This window comes from Triturus cristatus, chromosome 5_2 (assembly GCF_964204655.1).
Source record: "Triturus cristatus chromosome 5_2, aTriCri1.1, whole genome shotgun sequence".
Classification (NCBI taxonomy): Eukaryota; Metazoa; Chordata; class Amphibia; order Caudata; family Salamandridae; genus Triturus; species Triturus cristatus.
Genome location: NC_140588.1, coordinates 338,666,309 through 338,681,224, shown reverse-complemented (window position 1 = coordinate 338,681,224; position 14,916 = coordinate 338,666,309). Strand labels below are relative to the sequence as shown.

At 45.0% G+C, this 14,916-nt stretch overlaps 1 protein-coding gene across 2 annotated transcripts in view; it reads right to left on the bottom strand.

The window, feature by feature from the left end:
* LOC146822957 (serpin B10-like) overlaps window positions 1-14,916 on the bottom strand; it is a 273,400-nt gene that overhangs the window by 56,296 nt on the left and 202,188 nt on the right. The window contains exon 8 of one of the 2 annotated variants that reach the window (XM_085607114.1): window positions 3,213-3,838. The exons of the other annotated variant lie outside the window; for it this stretch is intronic. Coding sequence (XP_085463240.1) covers window positions 3,434-3,838 — 405 coding nt within the window. The 3' untranslated portion in view covers window positions 3,213-3,433. Of the gene's footprint in view, window positions 1-3,212; window positions 3,839-14,916 lie in introns of those variants that run through there. 2 annotated transcript variants of the gene reach the window in all.

The following is a 14,916-nucleotide window of genomic DNA, read 5'->3' as shown; positions in this document are numbered from 1 at the left end:
ATCCTGAAAACTAGATGGGAGGCTGACCAGGGTGAACTAGATGAGGCAGACTGGCAGGAAGCACTGGCGTCTCCTAAAGAAGTAGCGATCCCCTCCAGATTCAAGCTAATACAACTGAAGGTTCTACACCGCACGTCTTATACCAGAACACTGTTGTACAAATTACACAAGATAGACACATCACTTTGCCTCCGGCAGTGTGGAGAACACTGCACATTTTGGCATACAATCTGGCAATGCGTAGAAATAACCGTGTACTGGAAAGCAATCATGCACACAATTTCTCAGGTAACAGGAATAGCGATTGAACCGGAACCAAAAAGATGTATACTCAACATCTGGGAGCCGACTGATCTTAATCATGCGGCTCAAACTTGTGTGGCGTTAGGAATGACATTAGCGAAAAGGAACATAGCACAATTATGGGGTGCCAGACAGACCCCCATGGTGGGTAGATGGTGTCGAGATATGGACGACTTAATGGTGACTGAAAAATCAGTATATGTGCATAGGAGATACCCTAAAAAATGGACACGATTATGGGGAAAGTGGAATTCGTATTGGGGAAACATTTGCGATCCCTGCAGTAAGACTCTTTATCAGAAGATACTGACTAGATAAGATGTCAACAGAAGATGTTCGTACACTGTATATAAATGTGGGCAGAGATGAGGGTGGAAAAGAAAAACCCGAAATAGAGGTGGTCAAATTTGTGTACTTCATAATTCAGCTTTGGTTTGTTATTGTGATGTATGCAGCAATGAAAACGTGTGGTATTGCAGCATTGGTACTCATTGAAAATGTTAAAAAAAAAAAGAAAAAATGTAAAACCTGCCAAAAATGAAAATAACTTCTGGTCTCATCATGTGGGCTGGTACACTCAAAAACAAATTTAAAGATCTAATCACCAAGCTGCATTACAATCAATCCTTCACCTCTGCTTCCATCACTTATATGTTGAAGGGGACCTGATTTGGCAGTTTGGGCTGGACAGCAGTGGTAGGATAAAGATGGATTTGCAAATGGCTTGTCTCTATCTAGAATGGTACAATGGTGTGCATACTAAATATCAAAGTCAGATTATTTAGGGTAATAAATATCAAAGACAGAATAACAAAAAAAAATATTGACAGGCAAGTCTAGATTATCTATACCTAACTCCACATATATGTACTTATGTGGTGTGTATATCTTTAAGGTACGTAGATGTGGAGTTAGGAATAGTAAACATATACTTCACTATATGCACCTACCTTTCGATATTTTTCCCCTCTTTATTCTATCCTTGATACTCTAGTATGCCGATATCCTCATATTGATATTCAGTAGTAAAATTGGCAAAATGGAAAAAAAAACGATGAACTCGAGTGAGGTCCTGAGCAATTACCAGTGGCTGACATTAATTCAAGATATCCATCTATTACCTCATTGTGCAACGGGAATGACCTGATGAGGGTCAATGTTCACTGTGCTAGGAAACTCAAGCTTCAACTCACTGATGAGGCCCAAGAAGGTCAACAGCAGACTAGTGTTGTTTATTTTCGTGTCTGATGGAGATGTGGCCTGATAGTTCAGCTGAATTGTTCCTATTGGAGCAGAACCAAGGCTGAATTGCACGTGGTTGAACTCTGTTTAGAGTTGAACAGTGGCAAAAGATCAACTTGTGAAGTGGTCTTGAGCGGCTGAAATGAATTCCAACATTCCTTCCATCACTTACTTGTTAGTTGCAATAAATGGCCTAAGTGTGTCAGTTATGCCCTGATATGAGCATAATACTCAATATGCCACATAATTCAAGCTGCACTTCATTGGCTTTATCCAGATAGAGTCCTCAAAACTGTCATTATTCCTTATTCTTTGAGCCTGAGTCCAATCATTTAGGAGAAGATTGTTGGTGTTATGGGCATTGTTGCTATGGAATTATCCCTCTGAAACCAGTGATGTTTGGGGCAAATGGTATTTATTGGCAGGTCTCTAATGGTCACTAATTACTTTATGTTCTTGAAACTATTGGTAATAGTATCTGCGTCATACATCTTTCACTCTTTGTAAAAGATTCCTATCCAGGTACGCATTCTCTCATGCACATGCATCCTCTCGATAGTCAGTTCAAGTTAAGCCCAGTTTGAGATGGACTGTTTCGATTGGGGTAGGATAAAAACTGATTTGTACAGAGCTGGTCTCTGTCTGGAGTGATACAGTGGGCAAAAACACAATGAACTGCAATGTAACCCGAACGATCTTTAATATCTGAGAAAACTGAAGCACTTACTTTGCTTTGTTTTTTGTTGTTTTTTTGCAGTGAGAATAAATCAGGAATATTGCTATACCTATGTAACTCTTGCCTCAAATTTAAAGATGATCAGAAGGCTTTCTGTTGGTTGATGCTACATAATTATGTCAGCCTAATTTAAACAATTTGATACGCGGATGCAAACCTAAAGACAAAGGGCCTTATTTATGAGGCCTTGCGTCACTTTTACAAAGCCGGTGCATCACTGTTTTTGACTCACTGGCAGTAAAAAATGTGCCATGTTGCGCCCTTTTTACAAAGTGATGCAGCTAGGCAGATGCATCACTTATTAAACCCCAGTGCCACATTATATGTGTGCCAGTTATAATGTATGAAGGGTAGACGTTCCCCTGCTAAAAAGCCTCATAGAAGTGGAGCATTGAAATCTATGGGATTTCTGTGCGCCACTTCTAGGACGCCACTGCGTCAATATCTTACGCCTGCCTCACAGTAGGCGTAAGGCTGACGCAGGCCCTTTCACATGGGGCTTGCACCATGTGAAAGGACACATTGCTAGAGTTGCGTCACTTTTGCGCCTACAGATACGTCAGAAATACTGACGTATCTGTAACTTGTCGCGACATGATGCGTCATACAGTAAATATGACGCATCCATCATGTCACAAGGAGGGCACACTGAGAAGGGGCGCAATTCTGTTTTCATGCAGCAATGCATCACTTCTCATAAATAAGGCCCATAATATAAGCATGTTTTGTACAACCCTATGACAATCTGGTTATTTCCCATTTGCCTCAGAACATATTTTTATGATTTGGACCAATTGTTTCTCTTTCCTATCAAGGTCAGTATAGTGACCACTTCTAAACCCATAAACCCACAGTGAATTGATCAGGATTAACTGAACCTTTTGGAGCCAGGCGTTAATCGACAATATATAAAAATGAGAAGCGTGTACAGTTTATTCCCTAAAATTTCTTTATTTTGCAGAGACAATTTCATACACGAACAACACCAAGTTTGTATTCTGTTATCTGTCAGCAATAAGAATGGTAATGCAAATCTTAAGTTTACTTTTTCTTTAGACCACTGTGTAAAGCATGTGTTGAAATAGTACACATTGCACATTGTTTAGACTCTTAACTGGGAAGGTGACATTTTGAACAGAGAAAGTTCTCACCCTACGGGGAACAGAATCTTCCACAGAAGAGGATACTCTTTGTCTTGTTATGTCGAATAAAGAATATAAAAGGATGATCTGCCTCAAACTTGACAGTGACTGGCATTGATGTTACTACTATGCCCACACTAGTAGCAGCTGCTGCTTCGGTGCCCTCCTCATTCACCTCTACATAGGCCTTGTGCAATACTTTGGAGACACACAGGTTATTTTTTTCAGACATCCCTGAAAAATCAGCTTTCCCCCTGCTGAAAGCATCACTCATTCCCATGCCACCCAGGGTTTGTGTGAGGTCATCCATTTCTTCCATCTTGAACTTTGGCAGAGACACTTCGACATTTATTAAGTTCATCATATCTGCTCTTGTCCACTGTGATAATTGTTCATAGTTCAATCCATTTTCTAACTGCAAGGAAAGAAAATCAAGATCACTTCTGTATTCAACTGAAATAGTTTGGTGGATGACTTGGCGATTGTGCAGGGGTATGACCATGTATGACAAAGATGGCACTAGACGGCTTTGCCAACTCTATATAAGACACAGACTACAGTAAGGAAGAGTTTATTGAGATCTAATGTAGTGGTAAAGACCTAGGACGAATATAGCTGTTTACAACAAATGCATTGTTCACGCATTCCTTTACAACGCCACCCCGTTGTTACCACGCAAACCATTACATCGCAAGTCGTTTCAACGACTTGTTGTAGGGGGTGTGCTGGATTTAGGAATAGTATTATTTACTATTCCTACTCCAGTTTGTGCAACAGCAGGGAAGGTGTTGGATTCAAAATCCAGCACCAGCGTCCCCCCTACAGCAGGTTGTGGAAACGACTTGCGATGTAATGGCACGCGTGGTAACAACGCGGTCGTTGTAACGACCGGGTTGTAATGGTACTGCATTGGGGAGACAGCGTTGTAAGCGATGTTTTCCCTAGGACTGAAAGAGTAGCTGCCACCCAAGTCTAAACCGCACATATTACAGTTTTTCTAAAATGTGGTAAATAAAAAAAAAATAGATCACTGTCTGCTTTAGATGTAAATAAAATTTCTCATGCATATGTAAGGGTTACACCGTAATTTAAGACTTATCTAGTGTGGAGTAAGCAACACGTTGATGGCATTCACGTTGTTTCTGATCTGCCTAACAATTTCTCTTTAATCTGGGCCCAAGCTATGCACAGGCACTGTGGTGCAAGGCATTACAGACTTCAGATTCCTCAATGACCACTTGCATTACTCAGGTGGGTAAGAGGGAGCAGCCCCACATCAAGCCAGTCAGGTTGAGAGAGCTTGGATTGCTTTCACCAGGAAGACTGAAGAAGCACTGCTCATGGTCAGAACCACTAAACCACATTAGGTACTGCTCCCAGCACTGCTTCTCCCAACTCCACACATCATAGCCTTCAACTAAGCCTCGTGGTGTCGTGGTGCAAGTCTGGTGTTTGGCCAGTACATGCAGGTGAGGCTTTTCCCCCAAAAGATCAGTGGCATAGTCCTATATCGGTGCGCCCCCCCCCCCCCCGAGTTCCGGACACACATGATTTATTCTTTATTTACAAATAATCTTAAATTGAACATTTCTAAAACATACACCCTTATCTGTAAGCTAGAAATGTGGTTGAGGGACATTATTAGGGCCATATGTAGCAAAATTAATAATTGATTTCCAAATTGCTATTTTTACTAAATCGCAATTTGGAAATGGCAATTTATAACGTATGTAAGTTTGAATTTTAAATTAGCGATTCCCAGTGGGTCGCAAGTCAAACTACCTCATAAATATGAATGAGTTAGGCTGCAATTTGCGAACCGCTAGGAATCGCCATCCTCACTGGCATGGTGACCTGCTTGGGTCAGCCGACCACCATATCAGTGATAGTTTTGTAATAAACTTTTTTTTTTTACATGCAGCTCATTTCCTTTAAGGGAAACAGGGCTGCATGTAACCACTGCCTACTCTTAAATAAACTTTCTTTTTGCATTCACAAAAGGGAAGGTGTCCCCAGGGGACTCATTCTCGTTTGGGAATCCATTACCACTGCACTTCTTTAGCTGGTAAATTATTAATGTTTTGTGACTAGAATTCGGTGTCAAAACATTAATACATATGATCCTGCTTCGCTATTATTGACGAATCGGTTTTCGGCACAAAACCAAATTGCGATTCGTTAACATGGTACTTAATCACAGTTTGAGTTTCATAACTGACAAAATCCTTTTTTCAGTCGCACAGGGGCCAAACTGCCTGTCTGTAACTGCAACTCCGAATATATGTTTTAAATTAGAATTACACCCTCTTTCAGAATAAGGACAAAATAAGGACAAAAACTGAAATAATGACTACAATGTGCACTATCAAGGGCACACAATTAACATTTAATAATGTTCAAATTACATTTCATGTAACCATTCCACAGAGTATAATGTAAACGGAATCATAAGAATTTAAACGGAATCCATGAGGACAACATGGCACATAAGTAAAAGACAGCCTACGTGACCTAAATTTGCTTTGTCTGTACAATCAATTTAATTAATCAAGGATACTACATTTTTGAAACTCAGATTAAAGCATTACTTAGTAACAGACTATGCTCAAATTCATATTGCCAAGTCATATTTTGATTTAAAAGATTTAGAAAATTAGCAGGCACACAATTAAGATTTCCTATACATTTTTCGTGTATCTGACATTTGATCATAAAGTCCCCTACAACCATATTTAATTTAGAGGGAGGGGAAAGCATAACTTAAGCTAGTAACATCCATTTTATGTCAGCAGCCACATGACCAAATTCCAACAGGAGCAAATCATGTGGAGGTCCCTTTTTCCGCTATTAAAGTAGAGTGACCTTTAAATTCTAAAAGGGCCATTGACAACAGTTACCCGCTCCTCTGGAATTAATTGTTTTCTACTTTCACACTGGGTTCTGGTTGCTGAAAACAGACAACCTTTCCAAGTGAAAGATCAGGAAAAATTAGGAATTACATGAGGAATTGGTCCCGGAATGACCAATTCTTCTTCAATTCCCCATTTCCTAGTGGATCCTTTTTATCCACCTTATAATACATGGGGTTCTGTAATCCCTGTAGAAACGGCAGTCTAATTTATTTATAATCGGCGACTTGTGACACACTCAGTCGCTGCTTATAAAGAAAAGATGGCAGTACTCTAATACTGTAAATTATTACAGTCAAGTTCTGACGTCACCATGCCTGCTGCCAGAGCAAGAAGGCCAGGGGAAAGGCAGGTCGGGTCACTGATCATAATTGAAGCAGCTGTTTAAAGCTACAAAAACGGAACGTTGCTTTTCTTTCATCTGCTCTATTTTATTAGCTATCAATGACAAGCAGAGGGAATATGTTTATGTTTTACACTCCTTAGAGAAAAGACATAATCTCTCTGCATGTTTCTACACAATCCATGCTACTGTAGTTTTTTTTCATAAAAAAATACTTCTATTGAATGGTTTCTAATATCAAACATTTAACAGGTTTTTTATGTGTTTAATTTTGCACTTGAGTTTTTATTTTCATTCTTCATATTTACAAACATGCTTGCCCTTTATATGGAAGAGGTATGCACCAAGGTTTTCAATGGTTTGTGGGAAAGGTGATGGTGTGACCATATGGGATAAGGTACACCCTAGTGTACAGGATAAGGATATTGCAAGTCACTTCAGAGCTCCATAACCTTACAAAGGAACTGGGCCTTCAGCCTCATTCCTCTAAATTGGTATGGAACTCCTTGCTGACTTGCAATATCCTTAAAATATAGGGCAAGGAGTACTTTATCCTTTAAATAATGCATCAGATGTTCTGCACCCTCAAAGTTACCAGTAACTTTGGCATCAGTTTGTCCGGCCTACAGTGCCTTTTTGCACACTGTGAGTTTCCTATATTTTAATTCATTGCCATCTATAGAACTCAACAGATCCAAAGTATCTTGTGGTATCTACAAAGCCAGCAGAAATGTGTGGGATCCACAGTTTCCCATTTGGAACTGTGTATCCTGCTTCAGAAACTTTGTTAACAAAAAATTGGGGGGCATGTTTTGCTCTTGTGCCCTCTGTTTCCCCACGCCATCCTTCCTGACACTGGGGCTTGCTCACTTCTATCCCCACAATTGTTTCTGCCTTGCAGGATCTCTTGGATATAATTCAGTCAATGTCTGTCACTCATATTACATTGATCTGCAGATCCACCTATGAGTCAAAATGGGTTACACAAAAAAAATGCTCATATGATTGATCAACTTCTATCTTTTGTTTTTAATTTGTTATCAATAGGTCCTTTGTGCATCAGGATTTGCATAGATTTAGTAACTTATTAGAGAAAATATACAATTAACCATTTGGAGCACCAAATGTCAAAAAGAGACAGCTCTGTTTAAAGTACTACCTTTGTGCCAATTTCAGTCACATTCAGTGTTTTTCTGTAGTGGAGAACAAAAGTTCCCAAGGGACTTAATAATGTAACTTAATAATTAAAATGCTTGCTTGAGACCATCCCTTATTTTTTTGCCCACCTATTACTAATCGGCAAGAAACGTGAAATAAAGTAACTGAGCAGGAGGGCTCAATGTTCTGCCAAATTGAATGTCAAAGTTTCAACCTGAATCTATGTTATTAGAAAAAAAAAAGCAATTCTCTATGTCAGACGTATCTCCACCATATGTATGAAGTCACAATTACTAATTTTGTAATGTATCCCCAAGGTATCACACAAACCAATTATATTTGGCAATTGGCATAGTGTTCTGAGTGCAGTATGTGGCCGTTTGTCATGTCCTCTGCACTCCACTCTGAAACCCCAAGCCCACTCTGCCAATGTGTCCCAAAGACTCAATATATATGGCCAAACAACTTGAACATAAGTACTCAATCTCTCCGACTCCATCTCTTTCACTGATGGCTCATTTTTGTTAAAAAAAAAAAAAAAAAAAAAGAAAATGTGAATATCAAAAAAGCCCTCTGGTTCCAAGATGCCACCTGTAACAGTTTCTAGGATACACAATATATGTAAATGCACATCCATTGGATTTGTGGCTCCCCATCTAGAACTGCAGATCTCATTTCACAAAGATAGTTTTTTTCACTGCTGGGGTTAATATGCTCACTTATGCCCTTGGGGATGTGAGGTACATTTCCACACTCCTACCACCAGATTTTAACCTTCAACACAAGATCTGCAACTCCCTGTGGACCGATGAAATGATCCGCAGGGAGTTGTATATATTGTGTTGAAGGTGTTGTGTTGCAATTACAACTGAAGCAACATTTTTTCACCACATTTAAATCATATTGCTTGGATCTGCAGTTATATCTGAGCGCAGCAATTGATAGGTCCCGGAGTGACTGACAGAGAAAAAATGGCCCATCAGACAATCTGATTAAAATATGATTTTTACATTTTATTTATCCTTAGAATGTCAACGGATCTGAATATCGTAAAATGTGCAATTTAGATGTCAAACTATGCACAAGACAAACCCATCAGTATCCACCCACACACTTTTGTGAATATTAAAAAAATTATCAATAAAAATGGAATGAAAAATGTATGATGGATTACTCAAGCCCCTGTAAAAGCATGCAGAGTAGGTTTTATATAATGTATATGTGTGAACCACATATATGATTCTCCATATTCATTCATTCATATACTTTATTTCGGCCGAAAAGGCCATAAAAGCAACATAGATTATTACAAGTCACAGTATTAGAATATATGAACCAAATCACAATTGCAAGATATAATATAAAAACATTCAATAGTTACAAAAATATATTAAAACTGCAAATTAGTTACAGAATTTCCTACGTTGAATCCACATAGCGTTTAGAAACCGGGAAACTGCAAAGACAATTGGAGGGTGGGTGTCGTACTTCAAGACTCTCATAGCTTTTTCACACTCTCGAAATCCCAGGTTTCTACATATGGGCTTGACCCAACGTTTCCTTTGTTGGTGGTATATAGGACAAAAAAAGAAAACATGTTTTTCGTCCTCTAGTCTAAAACCACAAGCCGGACAGACAGTGATTTTATTAGCATCCCACCTGGAGGTGAAGGACCTAAGCGGCAGACTGCCCATTCTCAATTGGAAGTACAGCTTCCTGGCAGCCGGTGGGGAAATCAAATCCAAGAATGCCTCTCTCCTGTAATTATCTTTGATTAGGAGAAACTGAGCAGTCAACCTTCGAGTACCAGTGCTCTCGTGCAAACATGAGAGATGGAAATTTCTAAACTGGTCAGCCAGTTTTACCTTCGAAACGGCCGGACATGAGGCCTCCGGGGAGACCCATAAATCAGGAAGGCCGATCTTGGTGCAGGTATCCTTCACAAATTTCAACCAGGGAATATTCTTATTTTTAATTAGAGGCCAAACCCCCTTAAGTTCTTCTCGATAGGAGGCCAGCTCATCATTAGACCAGAGTCTCCTCCAATATATCACTGGACGCAGTGTTACCACCTCTTCCATGGGTATCAGCTCGAAGTCCAACCTAATAGGGACCAAGGGAGAGCTAGGGGGCAGACCCAGCAGACTCCTCATAAAGGAGTTTTTCGTCCTCATCAGGCTAGGGGCCCTGGAATGTCCCCATAGTTCAGCTCCATAAATGGAAGCTGCTCTTACTTGGGTCTTGTAGATTTCTATTGCTGGTGCTACAGGCTTGGAGACCGAACCTCTAAAAAGTTTGGAGATTCCTCCTGCAGTTTGGGATAGTTTGAATACAGAGTTAGCGATTTGTCCCCCCCATCCAAAGTCTTCTTGTAATATGATCCCCAGATATCCGAACGTTTTTACCCGCTCGAGGGGAATGTCATTCAGCACTGGGTTTGGACGTGTGTGCTTGGGGGGGTTGAGGATCATAAATTTCGTTTTCGCTAAATTAATCTCAAGGCCTCTTTCGCCACAGAAATCCACAAAACCGTCCAGGATGCGCTGGATGCCAGTTGATGTTCGCGACAACAACAAAGTGTCGTCAGCAAACATCAACGCTGGCACCAGACCCGTGGCAAGTCTTGGGGTATCCGTGTCCTTGATACCTTCCAGATGTTTTATGAGCCCGTTAATGTATAAACAGAATAGCGTGGGTGCCAGCACGCATCCTTGATGGACTCCATGGTTAACAGGGAATCGATCGGACAACTCTCCATGTTTCCCACATCTGACCCGGGCGAAGTTTTCTGTGTGGAGTCTTCTCAAGGCATCCAAAAGATATGGTGGAACATTTAGTGCCCGGAGGACACTCCACAAGTTTTCTCGCGGTACCAGGTCAAATGCCGACCTCAGGTCGACAAAGATGAGGTAGAGACTACCACCCTCTGAACACACGGTCTTCCAGTGTAAGACCTGAAGTCGGAATATCTGGTCAACAGTAGAGATTCCCTTTCTGAAACCCGCCTGCAGGGTACTTAGAATGGTATTGTCTGACTCCCACGTCTGCAATCGCTCCAAAATTACACGACCAAACAGCTTCTGGGTAATGTCAATTTGGCTGATAGGCCTATAATTTGAAGGTTGTAAAGGGCAGCCTTTTTTATATATTGGCACAATCTCCGCACCACGCCAAGACTCTGGGGGTTCCGCACCCGACAGAATGGAATTTAACAAGGTACTGAGATACGGCGCCCATATCTTGGGTTCCGACCGATAAAGGTCACCAGGGATTTTATCCAGACCCGGTGCTTTATTGGGTATCAACAGATGTATGGCAGGAGGAGCCTAGCGCGCAACCAAGATGGCCGCGTAGGTGCAAGGCTCCCGAGGACCTCCGCAACCTCCTACGTTTATCCTGACTTCATCCTGTATCGGTTGAGGGAACTGTGTCGGTGAGCCTGAGCCGAGGTGGTACCCGTTTCCCGTCTTCGAATCGGACCTCGGGTGCCGGAGTGAGCACAGATTGAAGTTTGCGGCCTACTTCCCTCCTGACCCCGGATTCGCGTTTGGGGGCGACCCGGTGGCAAAGTGAACAACAACGGCGGGCTGGGCCTGGCGAGTCGCGTACCCCGCACTTTCACTTTCACTTTCGCACCCCCTTTGCAAGTGGGATCGCGGTGCTCTTGGTGTTGGGGTGGCCTCGCTGGGAGACCCTGCCTGCCTGCCTGCTGTGGCCCGCTCCGCCGTCCTGGGGTGGCCCCCCGGAGCTCGTGGCCTTGATTGCTCGTTTTTTACTGCGTGGCTGGTGAGGGTGTGAGACCCGCGACGATGGCCACTAAACAAGATGGAGATCGGTTGAAGGCCAAGTCGACCCGGCGTGGCGCCGCACATCAGGCCAACATCATGGACCGCTACACCCTCCCGAAGGGATCTCCCGGTGGACCGCACAAGTCCTCTGAGTGCCCCCCGGATGCCCCGGATTTGCCCACAGATCTGACTCTGCAAGACGTCATGGGCGCCATTGCTGAGATGAAGGCCTCGGTGGGCCAGCGGTTTGACACGTTAGCGCATAAAATCGACGCGGTCCTCGTTGATGTCAACCTGGTGAGAGCTGATCTCTCGAAGACCAACGACCGGGTCGATTCTTTGGCCCACACCGCGTCGGGCCTCACGACTGAGGTGGCGGCCCTTCAGAAGGTGGTACACCGGCTTCGTCTGGCGAGTGCGCTCATGGATCGGCGCCTGGAGGATTCCGAGAGCCGGGCCCGGAGGAATAATATCCGCATCATCGGAGTACCTGAGGGACGGGAGGAGTCAGCGGCGGATCTTTTTGTGGAGGACCTGATCACTACCCATCTCCAGCCTCGGGGACTGAGTAAATTTTTTGCGGTGGAGAGGGCTCATAGAGTTCCCGGGGGAAGGCCGAAGGTCGGAGCCCCTCCGCGGCCTCTTATTGCCCGTATCTTTAATTTTCGGGACAGGGACGCGATTCTGCAAGCCTCCAGACTGCAAGGGCCGATTAAGTTGGAGAACATGGAGGTGAACTTTTATCCTGACTTCACCCAAGCGGTCCAGAAGCAGAGACTGAGCTTCTTGGGCGTCAAGCGGCGGCTTCGGGACATGAACTTAAAATACGCCATGCTCTTCCCGGCCAGGCTGCGGGTGGAGGTGGATGGTCGCACTCACTTTTTTGACCGTCCTGAAACGGCCGGGGACTGGCTGGACACTTTGTCTGGGGGTCGGGATCGGGATGGCGGGGGGGGGCTGCGGGAGGAGAAGGCCCACTGGACCGGGACTGAGGTGCTGATACTGGGACGAAGATGCTGCCGCTTTCGGCCAAGCTTAGGGTCTCTCGTTTTTTGTACTCGTTCTCCCTCCTTTGTAGGTGGTGCGGGGTCTCGAAGGGGTACTCTTTCCTCCTCTAGGGGGTTTTCCTAGTTTCAACTATATAGGGGCGACAGGCACACTGCAAGTTGGGGGGGCTGTTTGGGCTCATGCAGGGGTGCAGGGAGGGGGGAGTTTTGTTGGGGCGGTTGGGTTGGGGTGGGGTGTTGTTCATTTGTACCACAAGGCAAAAGTATCGTCGTGTTATTTCCAAAGTGCTCTCGGTGGGACGGGTGATTGCTTTCGTTTATGATGGGGGGTAGGGGACTGAGTCTTTTGTCCTGGAACGTTAATGGACTGGGGGACAGGATAAAACGAGGTGTGGTCCTGCAGTTCCTGAAACGAATTTCACCTGACATAGTTTTTCTGCAGGAGACGCACCTCATTGGCAACTCCTTTCGTGCTATGAACCGACGGGGCTATCGCCTTCTGGCCCATTCGGGCTTCACGTCGGGTTCAAGGGGTGTGGGCATCATGGCCAAGACCTCGCTCCCGTTGGAAGTTGATGAGGTGCTCCATGATGACAGGGGCCGTTACACAGTTCTGGTGGGTAGAATGGAGGGCAGAGTGATTATTTTTGTTTCTGTCTATGTCCCGCCAGGGTTGCAGACGACCACCTTTGCGGATCTGGGGCGCCTCCTCCTTGGTCTTCCGGAGGGGACTCTGGTGGTTGGGGGGGATTTTAACGCTGTGGTTTCCGGAACTGAGGACCGTCACCCCCCTAGGGATCTCCCCCGTGCCCAAGCGTGGTTGTCTGGCCTATTGGATGCCTTGGGGCTGGTGGATTGTTGGCGTTTGAAACATCCTACGCAGAAACAGTACACTTTTCATTCCGGCGCCCATGGCAGTCTATCAAGACTAGACTATGTCCTGGTGCCGGCGGCGCATGCGGGGAGGATCGGGGAGGTGCGCCATTTGGCGCGGGGTATTTCAGACCACTCCCCGCTCTTATTGCACTTCGATATTCTCCCGAGGGGAGAGGGTAGGGTGGCCCCGATTAATCCTTGGTACCTGCGTGACCCCACCATTCGCGCAGAGTTGGTTAAGTCACTTAAGCGATATTTTGATGATAATGTGGGGTCGGTGTCATCTGCGGTCTCGCTATGGGAGGCATTTAAGACGGTGATTCGGGGGGATGCCCTGTCCCTTATTTCCCATTCCCGGAGGCGCGAGCGGGAGGAGGTGACCCGTGTTGAAACTGAAATAACTGAGTTGGAGGGCGACCTCGAATGTGGGGTGACGGATGACAAATTACATGTTCTCCGACTCAAGCAGGCGGCCTATAAGGCCCTCGTCACGGAGGCGGCCAGGGGCCTCAGTAGAGAGCAACAGGGGAGACTGTATGATGTGGGTGATAAGGCTGGGAAATTGATTGCGTGGCTGGATAAAAAGGAGAGAGCGAGTCGAGTTGTCCCGTCGATTGAGAAACTGGATGGTGTGTGTGTCACGGAACCGGAAGAAATAGTCGATTGCTTTGCAGAATATTTCCGTGGGGTGTATTCCCCGGTGTCCTCCCGCTCGGAAGAGGATTCCCATGCCCTGCTTAGGGATATCGCGCTGCCTTCCCTTTCGGAGGAGGACAGAGTGTCGTTGGACGCCGCCCCAACCTCTGAAGAAATTGCCCTCGCAATACGCTCGGTCGCTTCCGGCAAGGCCATGGGTCCTAATGGTCTTCCCATCGAATTGTACAAGCTGCGACCGGATACGCTGGCGCCGCATCTCCGTGCAATGTTCCTCGCGGCCCGTTCGGCGGGTTCCCTCCCGCTAGACCAGCGTCTGGCTACTATCGTGGTCATTCACAAGGAGGGGAGGCCGCGGGACCGGGTCACGTCCTACCGGCCTATTTCGCTGCTGAATGCGGAGCCCAAAATTCTCGCCAAGGTGTTGGCCAATCGGCTGGTTGGTGTGGTGTGCGATTTGATTCACCAGGATCAGTCCGGCTTTATCCCCCATCGCAACACTGCGCTTAACCTGCGGCGCTTGCATGGGGTGCTCGCGCGTGTCCCGTTTATACGGGAACCGGCCATTCTGGCATCCCTGGACGCCACTATGGCGTTTGACACACTTGAGTGGCCATATATTTGGGCGACACTGGCGAAGTTTGGGTTTGGCCCGGGATTCATCGGTTGGGTGAAATTGTTGTACTCGGGACCGCTGGCGCAGGTGGTTGTGAACGGTAGAGTGTCGGCTCCGTTTGAGCTGGGCAGGGGCACGCGGC